The sequence below is a fragment of the Rhinolophus sinicus genome, chromosome 3, assembly GCF_057876585.1.
Source record: "Rhinolophus sinicus isolate RSI-liver-muscle chromosome 3, RSI-T2T, whole genome shotgun sequence".
NCBI lineage: Eukaryota > Metazoa > Chordata > Mammalia > Chiroptera > Rhinolophidae > Rhinolophus > Rhinolophus sinicus.
This window is the reverse complement of record NC_142503.1, coordinates 43095211-43113318: the sequence shown is the minus strand read 5'-3', so window position 1 is coordinate 43113318 and position 18108 is coordinate 43095211. Positions and strand designations below refer to the sequence as shown.

The 18108-nt window shown below is 40.0% G+C and overlaps 1 protein-coding gene across 12 annotated transcripts in view; it reads right to left on the bottom strand.

The window, feature by feature from the left end:
- The window catches only part of MAST4 (microtubule associated serine/threonine kinase family member 4), a 545650-nt gene that overhangs the window by 151551 nt on the left and 375991 nt on the right, over nucleotides 1-18108 (bottom strand). The window contains exon 1 of one of the 12 annotated variants that reach the window (XM_088796542.1): nucleotides 5867-6291. The exons of 10 other annotated variants lie outside the window; for them this stretch is intronic. In XM_088796542.1, the coding sequence (XP_088652668.1) occupies nucleotides 5867-5958 (92 nt within the window). In that variant the 5' untranslated portion in view covers nucleotides 5959-6291. Of the gene's footprint in view, nucleotides 1-5866; nucleotides 6292-18108 lie in introns of those variants that run through there. One more of the 12 variants, XM_088796547.1, reaches the window with a different exon arrangement.

Genomic DNA, 18108 nt, shown 5'->3' with positions numbered 1-18108 from the left:
AAAGTGAGCAACAATGAGTAAGGGGATATGATTCAGGGAAGAGGGCTGACTGGCCAGCTGTGAATATGCAGAGGCTATAGGACAGAATAATGTGTCACTGCCGCATTTAGCTACCCACAGAGAGTGGTTACCATCCATGGTCTCCAATTCCTCACTACCTACTGCCTTCTGGCTCGTCATCACACTGCCCCCGCCCCCATCACTCTGCTGCTGTTCACTGAAGTCATCATGACTTCCCAGCTGCCAGATACAATGCACACACTGGTTTCATCTCTGTGAAGTGGCAGTGTTGACCATTCTGTTTTTGGGATCTCTATGAGAACACTCTGCTAGCTTCCTTCATTCTTACAGGACTCTCCCCATGTCCTCTTTTCTGAACCGATCTGCATCTCTGCCCACTCCTTAAATGGGGCATCTCTAGTTTTCCCACCGATTAATCTAACTTATTTCTCTGACTGTCCTAATGATGACTCCCAAGACTATTATTTCGGGTCCAGCCTCGCTGAGTGCCGTGGACCTACACATCCAACTGCCTGCCTGGGGCTCTTTCTTTCCTGCCTCAGTGCCTTCACTATTCTCAGATGCCTGCCCTCAAACTCTTCCCACAGGTGGCTCTTTCTCATCCTTTAGGTCTCCCCTTAATTATTACCTCCTCAAAAGACAGTCCCAGACCACACTATCTAAAAGTAGCTCCCTACACTGTTACTTCTCAGCGCCTGCTTGTAGCCTTCAGAACACTAACCACCATTTGGTAGTTGACTTATTCCGATGCTTGCTCATTTGTGAGGCCCAAGCACTCTATCTTGTTCACCACTATATCCCTTGCCCAGCACGGGACTTTGGGACTGCAGATACTGGCTGAATGAAGGAATCAGTGCTCCATGGTAATCAGCATACAACAGATGCTCAATAAATGTGGATTAACTCAGCTTCTGGAGAAAAAAGGGGTGAGTACAAGTTCTTGTGCACCCCCCCCCCCAAACACACACACACACTTTTATGTATAGGTGGTCCCTCCATCTCCCTGATTCCTCAAGTTGAAAACCCCAGGGCCATTGTGAAACCTTTCTTCATCCCTCAGAGCCAATGGCTCATCAACTTCTATCAATTTCACATCCTTAACATCTCTCAAAGGCATAATCTCACCACATTCTTTGTTCAGGCCTGTGAAACCTTTAGACAGGTCACTGTAATAACTGATTAACTGGTTTCTAGGTCTCACCATCCACTCCCAGAACCAAACTCCCAGTGCTGCTAGACATGTCGCCGTCCCACTGGATAGGCCAAGCTCCCACAAAAAAATACCAAGCGCCTCAATGTCCCTCCTCAGCCTCATCATCCACCACGCATCTGCTTGTAATGACAGTAACAGTATTAATAGAATTTGAGAGTTTTTATGTGCCATTCATTGCATTAGGCATTTTACACATATGATCACATTTTAATCTTTACAACAATCCTATGAGATAAGTCATTTACTTGTCCCTACTTTATAAACAGAGCAACTGAAGTCCAAAGAAGTTGACTTGCCCAATATCGTTTAAACCTGGGTGAACTGGTTTCAGATCAACCCTCTTAACCATTGTGCTATATTATATCTCCTGTCTAAACTTCATGCTTCAGCAAGACTGAGTTATGCTTCTGGTTCTTTATGCTCCAGCAATACGGAGCTGTGTATGTATAGTCCCTTGACTGTTGCCAAGGCCACTATGCCTTTGTACACACCATTCCCTTTGCCCCTTGGGAAAGCCCCGTCCTTCTGTTTGATAAATACCAACAACCTATCCTTCAAAACCTCCCTGAGGTATTGCCTTTTCTATGTGGTGTGTCTTCTGGCTCCTCGAGACCAAAATCTCTTACCTCCTGACCACTCCTCTGGCTTATATGTACCTTGCAAATACTTCTCTATACCTTAGTGCGCAATGGTTCATTTGTATATCTTCACCAAAGGCAAGCCTATGGCTTTCCACTTTGGGTCACGGTACCCAGGCACACAACTGATGCTTAAGAACGTGGATTTAACTGGTCTTTCCATAAAAGGGGTGAGTACAAGTTCACTAATACCCAACATGTCAGGGCAGGAGAGAAATGTATTCTCCATACTTTTTAAAGACATATATTTATGAGCAAAACAAAAAGAAAATCTCACCAAACACTACAGATGTTTCTAAAGGGAAGAAGATGCAGTGTACATAAAAATCCAATACATTCTGACAACTACAGCAGTTAGTTGAAGATCCCTGAATATACCTGCTGTTCATGGCAACTGCTGAGTGATGCAAATTCAGCAAAAAACAAAACAAAACAAAACAAAAACCGGAAAAAAAACCTTTTATCCCATGGGTTCTCAGAAAAATACCTTTGCAAACTTGCCCAACTTGCTGAGTCACAAACTGTCCCTTGACATGGATAAAAGTTTTATTGATTTAGGTCACTGAGGTTTAATGATTATCACTTAAGCCCTATGAAAACATGATAGATTAAAAATCGAGCATCTTCTAGATTCTCTAGACTGCACTTCAACAAAACTAAAGGTAAATCTCAAAACTGAGCAGCAACATTTAGAAAGCAATGGTAGTCTTCCACACTATGACACAGAGAAGAAGCTTGAACCCTTCCTCTCAAAAGTTTTTAATCCAATGGGAAAAGAAAAGATGTTATAAACATAAGCAGTAACATAAAGCGGGCAAACTCATTGCGATTCTACGATGTGAGGGGCTCTTCAAGTGAACGGAATATCCACAAACCTACGAAACGTATAGTCTCTAAAGCATGCAATTATTACTTCAGTTTAAAACAACAAATTTTGGTTGAAATAACCTGTCTATGCAGCCCAGATTTCTGTCCCTCAAAGCAGCAGGTAAATGATTGTATAGAGACTGCCATGAGGAAACAAAGGAGGGGGGTGAAGGGCAAACTCAGTCATAAAACAGAAACCATTTCCAACGGAACATGTGAGCATTGCAGAAAAACAGCAGACAAAGTCAGTGTGCATCCAGACAACCCAATGTCTGCCACAGTCAAAACAGAAAGAAATGACGGGAAAAAATTATCATCTTTGGGACACAGTACGAGGTTTTGAGTTCATGAGTACTATGTAAAGTGTCTGCACCTGGGAGTAAGTGTGTCGGCATCTTTCCCCAGGAACCCACGGAGTTATAGGCCCAGGTAGGGCTATAAACCTTTAAAGTTTTCCTGGGAGACGACAAGTCAATCAACCAATGTCATGCTGAACTGGCAGGGCAGATGTGACGTAGCAAACCAAAGGCTTCCGTGATGACAATTTCTACCTTAATATAGATTTAAGGGAAGAGTCTGCAACCATCCAACCTCTCTTTCTTTTGTCTAGGTGGTAGATGCATCCCATCCTTAGGAGTTCTAAGATGCTCATCCACATGCTCAAAGCCAGATTTTACTCTTTGATAGATGCGAGCAGCTGATATTAAAGAAAAGGTTAAGATGAAGTCCTCTGGATTACAATGTTAGTCAGAACATATCTTTCGGATTAAATATGCAAAATGAATGAAAGTCAGTGAGTGTGCAGAAACGAAACTAGGATTGGGCAGGAAAGATATTCCAAGGGATAAAGAACATCCAACTGAGGGCGATGGCAAGGCGTCCTCCCCTGACCACTGGGCATGTCCTCAGTGAGGCTGGTGAAAGGAGGGGCACCTTGGGAATGGACAGGTCTTTTTGAAAGGACAGCTTTAGGGAATCTGATCAGCCAAATAAGGAACAGAGTAAATGTGGACCCTGGAAGAGACAGGATTTAGAGCAGTTCAGGGAGGTCGCAAAAGGGGAACAATCAGGCTTACATATATGCTACACGTCCTTAGGGAAGGTCACCAAGCCAGAAGTGATCACTGTCTAACAAGAGAATGCAACAGCTACACACACTGCCCTGGAGAAGAGGACACCTGCCCTTCATCTTCCTGAATCTACATAATAAATGTAAAGCAGTGCTGGCCCTGGTACATACAGATAATTCTCAGGACACATATTTCCAAACTTGGTGAATCCTGGAAATTCCCAGTAACAAACAAGCTGTGACAACCTCTTAGAAGGTAGGGAAAAAAATCCCCCTCCCTCTGTTTCACGAAACTGAAGAGATGGGTCCAGGACTTGGGGAGTGGAGACAGCCCCTCACCCACTCCCATTTTGCTGGGAAGGACCCAGGTTACTTTGGAACCTCGGCTCTCTGCCAGTGTGAGCTATCTGAATTGGAGTGTGTGAGCTGCAGAGATATTGCCCTAAAGCCAGGGCCAAACGAGACTGAGAATTCTTCACGCATTTGACTCAATAATACTGTATCAACAGGTAGATGGGGGAAAAAAGGCTCCAACTGCCTTTCAGGTTCAGACACATAGGGATGATGTCAGTGCAGACTTATCGCTGCAAGCACTGGCTCCAGGTGAGAGGAGAGGCTGCATCACAGCCAGACTACACTAACACACATTCAAGGTCTCCTGACAAACTGAAAAGGTAAGAAGTTAGAGGATTTACTGCCATGAGGAGTGGCAGCCTTGTTCATGTACAGCATGTGTCTCTCTTCAAATGACTCATTGTTTTGGGGGTTTGGTGCATGGATGACACAGCTTGAACAAAAATGACCCATACTACAAGAGTGTCTCTGAACATATATAGAATGACAAAAGCACAGCGAGCGACCTTATTCAAAAGGCACAACTTTAGAATCTAATATAAAACTCTATGAGATCTCTCTCTCTCTCTCTCTCTCTCTCTCTCTCTCTCTCTCTCACACACACACACTTGTGTTTGTTTGATCTATGTATATATGTGTGTATAAATAGCATATATTCGAGTATTCCAGGATGCTGCTGAAATGTAAGAAATACCGTGGGAAAATTCAAAAGAAAAAACCACTAAGTTTTCCAAAGTATTACATATCCACATTTATGCTACAAAAAGTTACAAGTATAACCAAGAGAATGAACCATTTTGTGTGTGTTCTTTAAACACTGTAATGCAGAGATTATGAAGCTCCAAATCTGATAGCCTGCATCCTGTTTATGTGACTACACTGTTGCTCTCAGGCGTGTTCACGTGTATGTGCAAGGCAAGTTTTGAAGAAAAACAAAGAATCTATATTTATACAATTCAGAGGGTGTGCCCCTCTAACACCACAATAACGCCACCTTTCTGTGCTGGACACAAACGGGGAGAGAGGAGAAACACCTCCTATAAAAAAGCCATGTTCTCTCAGCCCAAGTGTCAGCAACTTACTAAACTGCCTTTCACTTGTGGCGTGAGTTTCATCTTGATTTTAAAAGTCTATTTCCCCACCACCACCTATTCTGTCAAATATCTGTTACCAAATGAAAAGGCCAGCCCTGTATTAGAAATAAATGTCAGCAAAGCAGTAAAAAAACAAAGTGGCAAAGTTATGCACACCTTCCTCTTTAAGCAGACAATATGAAACAGGCTATCTTTGCATTGTATATCTGCGTCTTATAAAGGTCAAATATTTAATAGAGGGGACATCTGAAAGGCTTTACAAAGAGAAGCAGAAGCCCTGATGTCTGGGTGAATGAAATGGATAAACATGATCAGATCAAAGAGACAGACTTAGAGTATCTCCTCCCCCTACCCTTTTTCTCTCCCCTCCACTCACAATTCAACCTCTTATTATCCACATTTCAAAAGGAGGACGGCTGAGAAGCACCTTCACCAGGATTCCCCAGCAAATCCACAAGAACACCTGAAACAGTGCCCCCCTGGGAGGGGATAAACTTTTCAAACTGTCACCCAAGAAACAAAACCCCAGTTTCTAAGGCAGCTCCAGCAGTTGAGCTGCCTCGGAAGCCAACGCACTCTCTCTCCGGGCAAAGGATCTCCGCGTTTTTACCTTTGTGTTCGACGAAGCCTGTTCCCACTCCTCAAATGAGGCAAAGTAAAGTTTGAGAGCACAGTCCAAAAATTGGGGTCAGACATATCCATTCCTTTCTCTCTTCAATTCACTGCGGGTTCAAGGCCATACGACCAAAACGGGGAGGGGAGGTTAAAAAAAAAAAAAAAAAAAAAAGATCCCAATTATCTGCTCACTCCCTCCAGAGGAAACGTGCTGCAGACTGTGGTCTCAAGAACAACTTGGAGCACGTCTGAGATGGACCCGTCCCAGCTTTTCATGAACATACAGCCAATTTCTCCAAGGTTCAAGAAACTTATTTCCTCTTGGGTTTGCCCTCTCCTGGTCAGCCTCAGCCAGCTATAAACAGTAATTACAAGAGTTGGGCCGTGCGTTCTGCTCAAAATGCTGTCTGTGTGATTCACTCCAAGGTACTTTGTCATCTCTTTGGCAGATACCATTTGCAGCTCCTGCGGGGGGGAGGCTGGGGGGGAAAGACGACTATTTTAAGTCTTGGTTCCGGGAGGCTGTTTGTTATCAGTAAACCATTCAACATCCGAACATGCCCAGTGTTGAGTTTCCTTTTGGTATCTACATACAAGGAAAAGAATTTCAATGGAAAACGCTGCTCTTCTACTCCCCTCCCCCCAAAAAAGGAAACTTGAAATCACTTTTACAAAAATTGGCCTATGGGCAGACTTGAGCAGGACACCTCTGTGTAGCCTCCCCAGGCTGGTGCTGAAAGGGGCCGGGCGGCGGGGACCCTTCCCACCCGCAGCGGACACTCCCCGGAGGAGCGGGGCCTCATGGGAAAAGGAGCAGGCGGAGACCTGGGCGGGAGCCCGGGAGAAGCAGCCAGGACACCCAAGCATCTTCCGCCCTGCCGCGCCCCCAGCCCAGAGTCCCAAATGGATCAGTCCCCCAAAATAAATAAATAAATCCACTCGCCGCTCCCCAACTAGGTGAAGTGTGCGTGCGCGGCGCACACCTGAAGGCTGATCTATGATTCACTGCAGAATGGATCACCATTAAAACACGCCGAGGAAGTCGGTCATTACTCTGTCAAGACGCTGTTTGCTGGGTTAGAAAATCATGTCAAGAGGATGCCACGCTCACCTCTGTAAACTAAATTTATGAGTTTACATCCATTTGATGAATTACTACGGTGCACACCTGTTTGGCTTCAGACTGCAACGACTTATCTAGAAAATGATCAACCACCATGAGTAAAGACACTACCTGCCTTTATTTAACACATGCTAGAATTATTTTCCTTCAGAGCTTGAAAGGAAGGAATGAAGGGGAGGTGGAATCAATGCTATTGCTATTCATTTTGAAGACAGGCATGGTATTCAAATAACTCTTCAAACCCACAAGTGCTTGTATAAAAGTACGTAAAGAAAAAAAGGTACAATTTAAATTAGCTGTTTTAAATCTGGTGTAATGTGGCAAGAGATGCTAATTTTGTGTGTGTGTGTGTGTGTGTGTGTGTGTTAAGAAAGCAAAAAATAACTTGTAAAAAATGGTTTAGTTCATCCAGTAAATACTTCGGAACAAACTTGCTTCCAGAAACAAGAGGGTGACAAGAAGTAGGTGGGGGGTAGCTGACAAAGAAGACCCGGTAAACTGAGGACAGGTGTCTGCTTTGGGATCCTCTTTCTCTAATTCTTGTGACCTACAGAAATATTTCCACCCCAAGGACTCTAAGAATTTCTGATCATAACTCTTGTACAGGTCTTTCTCGTGCATTAGCTCCTCAAATTCTCCCAAAGCCTCCTCAGATCCTAGAAACCTACAAAGGTAGACACAGAAGGCAATATTTTCTCAATTTTACCAGTAACAAAATACACTTCACCAGATACTTAGGGGCTTGGTCCAGTGTTTTTGCCCCACACTTAGCCATTTCTGCTTTTTAAAAATGTTTTTTAGGTATTTAAAAGATACTTTTTACAAAGGCTGACACAGGTCCAGAGCAATTTTTCTCAACCTCAGCACTACCGATATTTTAGCCTGGATAATTCTTTGTTCGGTAGCTATCTCATTCAAGTAGCATCCCTGACCTCTACTCAATAGGTGCCAGTTGTGAAAATAAAAAATGTCTGTAAACGTTGCCAAATACTCCTTGGGAGGTGAGGGGTAAAATTACCCCTGACTGAAAACCACTGCTCTATATAAAAGTTCCCTCTAAGAAAGATGGCACAGAACATTGGTTAAGAGCAAAAATCTTCGATTTGAATTCTGGATCCAACAATTACCATGACCTTAGGCAAGTCACTTATTCTCCGCCCATTCCCCCCATTTTATAATGGGGGCCCATGATAGGACTAACCTCTAAGAGGTTGACCCACATAAATGAGATGACGTATATAAACCCCTTCAAGCAGTGTCTAGAATACACTTCACATAAACATTGGAAATAAGAAGAAGATAAAAGAATAGCATGCAGAGAGATGGTAAGACTGGGGCAGTGAGCACCCCATACCGTGACCTCTACTTTCATGGTGCCTGAACATTCCCCTACTGAGCTTCTATTTACACTGTATTATAAGGGACTGTTTACTACTGTCTTGCCTATTAGTCTGTGAGTTCCTCAAGGTGAAAGTCATGTTTTATTGATCTCTGTATTTCTAAAATCTGACAGTTCCTGATTTATAAGTACTTACTAAACGTTTTTTGAATGGAGACACTTCAGATGCTCAGGTATCTATTCTCTCTCCTAAGATGCTCTAAAATTAGCAGTAGTAGCAGGTCAGTTGATTTCCTCAATTCTAAATTCTTAACAACCCATGAGGATATTTTTAAGTTGTAAAGACTTTCTCTTATTGACTCATTTTTATCTACATTCTGTAACTGGAAACAGGTGTGCTAACATTCCTCAAGTCTTAACATGCCTCTAAGAAATGTCACAACAAAATCCAAGGGAAACTGTCTTTGAATCTCCCCTTTTCCCCACCCTGATCCCCAAAGATAAATCCAGGGAATAATTCTTATCATTGCTCACTTTTAGGTATCCAAGTTTAAGAGGGATAACTACATATTAGAGGCTTCCCAGAGAAGCACAATCAAGATGGTAAAAGGGGACTTAAAAGCGCACTGCATAAATTATTGGTTGAAGGAACTCTGAGCTGAAAATGGAGAAGAGAAACTTCAGGGAACAAGTGATAGCTGTCCTTGAAGACTGAAATAACTATGTGGAAGAGTCTGGATCCAAAGATGAAAAAGGATGAAACAACAAGGGAGGAGTCCCAATAAGGGTGTTGGAGAAGAGGGAACCTGAAGGAGATGCAGTGGGTGTGACTCAAGTTCTGGATGGTTTTAAGACCTGATGACTCTGTACCTCCCAACTGTTGTACTCGCTATGGGCTTCTAGAAAAGCCCATGCATTTGGGCAACACCCATAAGGATGAGAGCAACTAAAAATGGATAAATCTATGACAGAAAACATTTATTTCTTCACTTGATTGAATGATGCATAACCTGGCTAGCACATGTCCTTACTACCTCCACTCTGTATTATCTGGGGAATCCATCACGCCGATTCTCAAAGGGATGGGTAAGGACACAAGTTTTTTTTAACTACCTGTACTTAACTTTAACATGTTTTTTTGTTTGTTTGTTTGTTTGTTTGTTTGTTTGTTTTTTCACTTAAAAGTCTTGGGAGAATTTGGGTTGTATCCAAAATGAAAATAGGTAAAGTGCATGAAGATCCAGAAGTGAACTAGTTAATACAGTGAAAGTGGCTGATCTATTCCCACACTCATTTAAGATAAGAGTAGGTGTGACACTAAAGTGTAACTTGTCTTTTAACCTGCTTGACTTGATTTGGGAACCTATGATTCAGAAGGTAGCGCAGTCAGTAAACACAAGAATTAAAATTGTCAGAACTACTGACATTTTCCTACAGACAAAATAATTATATGAGAAGAAACTAGAGTATAGTTTAGTTGCAATTGTAGTAAAAAGCTGCTTACAGAACTAAGAGAGAATTGAGATTATTGGAAATTCTTAAGACAATAGCTGGTATAGGTCAATATATAGATATTCAGCAAGATTTTCTACTTACTGAACAATAGCTAAGCCTACATAGTAGTAGACAAGCTTTGTGATCCAGAAGACTCATTCATTTAATCAGGATAGTATTATCTGACATGGTTTTTATGAGAAAGGGAAGTAAGATTGAAAAATAAGCTTGCATCCTACTGAAATGCTAGTTTAGGACTCAATGAGTATTTCAAAAATGGTCAAATTCAGGTGACTGGTTTGCTCAGTGGTTAGAGCACAGCGCTCATAACACCAAGATCGCAGATTCAATTCCCACATGGGCCAGTGAGCTGCACCCTCCACAACTAGATTGAAAACAAAGACTTGACTTGGAGCTGATGGGTCCTGGAGCTGAAGACACACTGTTCCCCAATATTCCCCAATAAAATTTTTTTTAAAAAGGTCAAATTCTTCAGTTTACTCCCCTCCTACACACAAATACTTCTGGGTCCTTTTCACTGTTTTCTACTTCCCACCCTCTGCCCCATGCCCATTTGGTAGGGTTTCCCCCCACCCTACACAAAACGCTGTTATATCACTGGAGCCTTGCCTTAAACTCAGAAACTATGGGAGGCTAAGTTTACCAGTGTAGGTATGAGGCTGAGGAAGCTGTCAGCTCCCTGCACTGATCTTCTGGCCATGAGGCCGCTCCATTGAGAAGATGCTAAGGAAAGTGGGGTTGATATTTTACCTGACCTTGGCCTAGTCTGGGGATTCTGCTATAAATTACCTTTGACCTCTGTCCATCCCATCTTCAGAGCACCTAGAAATGACTACCTCCCCAAGCTGTCCACACCTACAGGTCTACTTTGGTGTCCTTCCAAATGCTGTCTTGAGAGTTTAAGGGTAGAAGTGCAGATACCAAATTGCCCCTGCTGAATGAGCAATCCTTGTAATCACTGCAATCTTGAGAAATAAAGCTTAAAGACTGGGCTAAGAATGTGAAGAAAGTTGCATCAATTGGGAGCAGGTTGAAAGAAAGCTCTTCTCGTGTTACTAAACTTTTTTTCTTTTTGCTCACATTACTAAACTATGAAGGTAAATAAAAAGATGAATAAAAATTAACTTCTAGGGTTATATCTGAATGCTAAAAACCTAAAGATGAATAATAAGTAAAGTTATATCATCCCTGGAATATTAAAAACATTTTTAAACAATACTACAAGATAGTGAGATTCAGATTTCTAAAGTGAATAGATAAAACAAAGTAAAATTGATTTATATGTCCTGATAGGTTAGCAGAGAGCTAACTACATAATCCCCAAGGGCAGACTGAAGGATAAGGGCCAAGAGGGGAAAGGACAGGTGAAAGACTGACCAGAATGGGAAGAGAATAACATTTTCCTCAGGTATTTCCTAGACCCCAGGAGAATCAGAGGCTCAGAAAATGTAGCAAATAACCAATAACTTCACAAAATCCAAGAGAAGAAAACAGATAGATATGGAAAATGAAGCACTTTTCTCCCAAATTAGTGACTCCTTGATTTGTATGATACCGTTTCCCCGAAAATAAGACCTAGTTGTACCATCAGCTCTAATGCGTCTTTTGGAACAAAAATTAATATAAGACTGGGTCTTATTTTAATAAAATAAAATTAATATAAGACCGGGTCTCAGATTTCAAAATCTCAGAAAATACAGACCACACATAAGTACATGCATGTATACACGTATATGCATATAACTAGTTTGTAAGAACGGCCAATGCTTTTTGACTGCAACAATGACTCTCAGTTACTAATCATTGCCTAAGGCTCCCAGTCTGGAGTTAACTTCGAGGACATCCTACTCCTTGATCCAGAAGCTTGGGTCTAAGATACACCATTTCTCCTGAGCACAAATTACAGTGCAATTATAAGAAGTGTCAATTTGGTTTCAGTGGGTGAGTGTAGTTATATTTCGCCCTTTAGTAACTGACACTAAGACCTTTCTATAATATAGGATGAAGGTTAATTTATCAGTTCTTCTTTTCTTGAATATTTTTCCAGGTCAGACATCTAAAGGTATAGAAAATCATCCCATTAAAATAAGAGGCAAGAGTTTCCATTCTAAGTACCATATAAGGAACATACACAGACGGAGGTAGAAAACATGTGCTTCTGTAACAATCCATTGTTAAAGTGGATTCAAATTATTACACAAATCAAGGACAATATGTCAAGTGAAGACACAATATTTTCAGCATGGAGTTCTCAAGCAAGTTTTAGTATCTATATCTATTATGTCAATTTCATACCAACAAAAAATTTTAAAAATATATTAATTCATAAGAGGATAAATATGATGTGAGGCATGAAAAGTGTTCACTCTAACTAGTTATCACAGAAATGCAATTAAAACATTAATCAGATATTTTTACCCGTTTAACTGGCAAAGATTAAATAAAAATAATACTCAATGCTGGTGAGAGCACAAGGAGATAAGTTCTCTTAACCAACTTTCTGGAAAGCAAACTGGAGAACAGAAATACACAGTAACACATAAATGTGTATGTGTGCATATATACATAGACGTATAGTACACACATGCAAATGCATATATTTAAATTATAAATTGACATCTTAGGATTTATACAAATATAATCAAGTATATGAACAAAAATTTATGCACGTGGAAATTAATCTCAGAATTCTTTATAATAGCATAATATTGGGGTGGGGGGAGAATCCAAAGGTCCAAAATAAAGGCAATTGTTAATATTGAAATAGCCAAAAAAATGAGATATGATAAAACCAATAGAGACCATTGTGGTAGACAGCATAATAGATCCTAAAGATAGACAGGTTCTTATCCCTGGAACCTGTGAATATGCTACCTTATATGTCAAGATGAACTTTGCAGATATGGTTAAATTAAGGATTTTGAGACAAGGAGTTTATCCTAGATTACCTGGGTCCTAAATGTAATCATAAGTGGCTATAAGAGGGAAGCAGAGTGACATTGGACAACAGAAGGCAATGTAATGTTGAAGCAAGATGCTATCTGTGCTGCTGGTTTTGAAGATGGAGGTAGGGGCCCTGAGCCAAGAAATACAAGGAATGCAGTTCTAGAAGCTGGAAAAGTCAAGGAATTCTACCCTCGTGTTTCTGGAGGGAGCTCAGCCCTGCTGACACCTTGACTTTAGCCCAGCAAAACTGATTTCAGACTTCTGACCTCTAGAACTCTAGGAGAATAAAATGTAAGCATATGTTCTTTTAAGCCATTTAGTTTGTCTTAATTTGTTACAGTAGTAATTTGTTACGCAGGAAACTAAAACGATGCTTTTTAAAAAAATTATCTAATAAGTGGGAATGCTCCCAAAATATATTTTTTAAAAAAATTGGAGCACTTCTATGATATAAATTGTTTAAAATATAATATATGTGAATGTATGTGAATCAAAAAGTTGGAACTAAACAAAGATGTTTTTAATGGACATCCATGAATGTGGGATTATGGCTGATTCTATTCCTGTTTATACTTTTTAATAATTTGTATGAATTTATATTATTTTTAACTAGGGAAAAAACCTTAATTTCCAGAAGCCACACATTTGACAGTCTTTTTATTATGAACTGAAAGGTCAAGTTCCTGACAATTTTAGAATACTTTGCAGAGTTACAAATTTCAGAGCATACACTTTTACTCAGACATTTTCATCAAATTTGAATGATACTTGTTGACAAACAAAATAAAATGCATATGTAAAAGCTCTACAAATCTTAGAAATAACTACTGAAATTGCTATTAAAAAGAAGTCTTTCCAACTCCTGGGAATTTTATGATACAAAAATGAAAAATATCTCTTTTCTATACATAAAACCTTACATGTCTATGGTAACTGGGCCAGTATGTATTTTCAAAGCTGACTGGGTTATAAATCCATATGTTGCTTTGCTTGTGGTTGAATATATATGCTATTATTTACAGATTGGTCAGGCTGTGCATTTTACCTAAGAAGTTTTGAATTCCAGACCTGCTTCACGCCCTTGTACTGTACATGAAAGCTTTCTTCGTTGATTGCTCAGAAAAAAACATGTACTTTTGAAAAGTAAGCTTAATTTTAATATTAGCCAAATGTGTATACAGTAAAAAACGGTGTTCTTAACTTTAAAAAATCATACTAGCTATAATTTGGGATTACTTCTCTCCTCTCCCCAATATACACAATCTTGCTATTTTCCATGAGGCTAGACAATTCAGACTTTACTATCTTTATTTAGCCAGACTGTGAAGACTGAAAGCAAAGACCAAGTTTCTTGTACCAACCACAGAAATATTCTTGGAACCAATGTATTGTCATACATGTCACGGACACCAACCATATTAACGTTCATAGTTACCAAAAACTTTCAAAAAGAAGTTATTTCAGTTAATAAAAACTATAATAACAGCCCATCATGCCATCCAAGATAGGGGCAGATAGGTGATGGATGAATATCAATTAATGTGAAATAAGAATTTTCTCTATAGGTGGATCTTAGGAAATGAACTACATACAGAATTATAAAGAATGTTAATATACCGAGGATAAAAGAAAAACAAGGCAAGATGACATTTACACAGCAGGAATAGAAAATTGAAGAGATTAGAGCAAATCACTTAAAAGTGGCAGAAAAATACACTAGTTTGGAAAATTAGAAAATGGGAGAAAAATTAATTGGGTAAGTTTTTACTGTATGTAAATGATAAAAGAACAACAAATTTTCATGTTTTCTCCTTACTGGCCACACCCTGGTCATGGCCTCCATGACCGTTTGCCTGGAGTAATATGGTGCCCTTCCTGATCCCCACTCCAGACTATTCTTCCAAAGCTACCCCACTCCAATGTGTGCATGTTTCTCTCTCGTAAAACAAAGTTAAATGTCTCCCATTGTTCTAGCCATATTTCTTCAAGTGGGGTTTCTGTCCTACCATCATTGCATTATCTGGAGTGCTTGGTAGAAATGCAGATTTTGGGAGGTTCCTCCACACCCATTGATTAAGCATTTCTTGGAGTGAAACCCAGGAATCTGCATTCTACCAAAGTGCCCACGTATTATTATGCACGTTAAGGACTGAGAGGTTATTCAAAGGAAAATCAAGACCTCCTCAAAGAGAATGCTTTATGAGGTAGTCCCTTGTTATCTTTTCTGCCTCATCCTTTGACACATGTCCCCGGTGGTTTATGCTCCAATAATAATAAAATACGTACTTGTCAGAAGTGTTGAATTTCTTTAAGATCCCTTGGCCATCCCTCATTCCCTTTGCACATCCTGTTCCCTGTGCCTAGAATTTCCTCCTCCTCTGCCTGGAAAACTTCTGCTCATCTTTTAAGTGTGAGCTGTAAGGTCACCTCTCCAGCAATGTTTGCCTGACTTTCTCTTGCAAATATAAGTGTTTTTTTTCTCTTGAGTCTCCAATGAATTTTATGCATCTAGATGCCTCATTTATAGCAGTCATTCTACTGCAGCATGATTATATGTTTATAGGTCCAATTCTCCACTAGACATTAGGCTCTCAAAGTACACAGCAGATAGTCAGCAGAATGATTGGATGTACACACATTATTTTCTAGGGTGAAGTTAAAAAAAATGTTATTTTTCTATTTCTCCAACTTCTATACACTAGCCCTAAGGGGGATGCTTCTGAAACCATGTTTCCTTTTGTTAACTGGCTGGATGATTTTTCTTTTAAAGCACTGTTATTATTGACAATCTTTATGATGTTTAATAAACAGAATAACAATTTAAGTCTATAATTTTTAGGCAGATTTTAACAGCTCATTAAGAAATGAACCAAAAAGCACTGTTAGCTTTTACTTCCCTTCACAACAAGCATGGCTGAAGTTAAATGTTATGTTATCTCCTCTGAAAAGAGGACTGAAAACAGGAACTAGGGCAGAGTGACCTTTTTCCAAGGTTGGAAACTAAGTACTACTGGGGACATGATGGACACACACATCCCACTGCGGTGAACAGATAGATGAGAAAGATAGATGAGAACTGAGGGAGCCACGGCAGTAGTGGTCAAGGTTTGCCATCGGCAGGCGACCACCTCACAGCCCAGGGCTCATGGCTCAGATACGTCCACTTCCACAGCAAAACCTCCCATCCCATTTAGGAGGAATTGCAAAGATGGACAGACACAGCCAATAAGAGTGACTGTTGGCAATCAGCCCCCTCTGTCTATCTCCTTCCTCTCCCATCGCCCCTCTTCCTCTTTGGCAAATCCTACATCTTGATCTTGCTCTTGTTCTGTAGTCAACCAACCCCATCTGAGGGTTTAAAACTAAGAATTAAAGTTTTAGTTGATAATGCTGAAGATGTGACTATCCAGCTGGGTTTACATTTTAAAGGGGACTGAAAGTTTTGAAGAAAGGGACAAGAAGTAGGTACTGGGCAGAGTCTACCCATGACTGCAGAAGTCCACGTTTAGTGGATAATGCTACCAATCAGAGTCTGGAGATAGGCTCCCAAAGGGTGGTGGCCATCATGTCACCTCCACACCCTTTTTCAATAGAGAAAAATAGAAGATGCAAAACCTTGCATTGAAAGGACTATCTATAACTGATGTAGATATACTACTGTCTGTTTTAGTTTCCACACAGGCATCAAGGGTAGATTACCTATTTACTAATTATACAGACACCAAAAATGATCATTATAGATAATATAATAGCATGGTAATGTTACATTAAAAAAACACAGAAAAATACATAAATACGGCCTGATTACAATCACATAAAATCATGTATATGTAAATATTAATAAGCAGAAACCTCATTTAAGTTGGAGTTGAGAGGGCCCATGGGGGGAGCGCTCACACCCTACCTCTCATTGTCAGTTACCCCAAATAGGAAGAGAGGTAGTTTCCATCTCCAAGAGGAAGATGTTTTTCTACTCTACTACCACCATGGGATGAAGGAGGATCTTTTCCACCCTCAGCAACCACTTAGCCAATGAAAGACTGTTACAACTCATCCAATAAAAAGCCACTATACTTTGAACTTTCAGTTTCCTCCAATAGACTCTTTGTTTACAACAGCCCCTCTGAACTCCTCCCTTTTCTTTATAAAAGAACAGTCCTCTCTCTTTTGTTTTCTGGACTTACGCATAGTGCACCATTAGACCACATGTCCTAAATTGCAAGTCTGTGTTGTTCTGAATAAACCCATTTTGCTAGAGAAATATCTGTCTATTTGTTTGAGGTCAACAGGCATATAGAAAACAACTTACAGGCATCATGAAAAACTGAAAACTGTTCATCCCAAGTGATTCATTTTATTCTTTCATTTTTGCTATTGTCGTTTTAATACATATTAAAGTATGTTATATATTTTAACAGTTATTTCCTGGTCTTTGGTAACTTGCTCCACGATTATGTCAATTTGACTTGCTGACAACTCATCATCCCAGAGCAATTCTAACTACCTTCAAATAACACTGCTTGATACAAAAACACACAGAAAGTGGGAAGATACAGGCTGACTCTGTTTGGGGCTCAGGGAGGCACAACCTTCAATTGTTCAGAAACACTAAACTATAAATTGCTAGGGGCTAAAAGATAAATATAATCATCACTGAACATCTTGAGTGGCATTTGACATTATCAAAGTCCTTTCTCTCCCCTTCAAAATAATCATTTCCTCCATCTATCCTTTGTCATTGCCTCGTACCACAGCTTTAAAAACAATACTGCAGAATTCATAGCTCAGAAAGATACATCCAGAGTTTCTGTCCCAGAAATGGGATGAGATATATTTCAGTGAGCTGCCAATTATCCGGAGGGTACCTAAAACTTAAGTTATTATGTGTTACTTTCAATTGTATTGGGGAGCAAAGCCTGCTGCATGTAATTTTCATAACTGCAGAGCTCTGACCCGGTCTCCCAAATCACAAAGGCTATTTTAGCATGTATTTTTTAAATATAAGATAGGTAATATCCACCAGTCAACATGTTATCTATGGGTTGAGCCCATCGGATAACACATGTATCCAAACAAGAACAATTTTGGAGGGAAAAGAAGTCTTTGTGATATTTAATAAATATGAACCATGCCATAAATTATTGAACTTTTTTCAATGAGCTACTACCAAGGTAAGCAAATAAAATAACAAATAGGAAACAATGAACAGATGAACAGACCAGAGTATGAAACCCAGTCCCTTTTTATAAATGAATGATAAGTATCGGGAAAATGTCTTATGCCCAGAGTCTGTGACATCCCTTCCCCCCCCCCA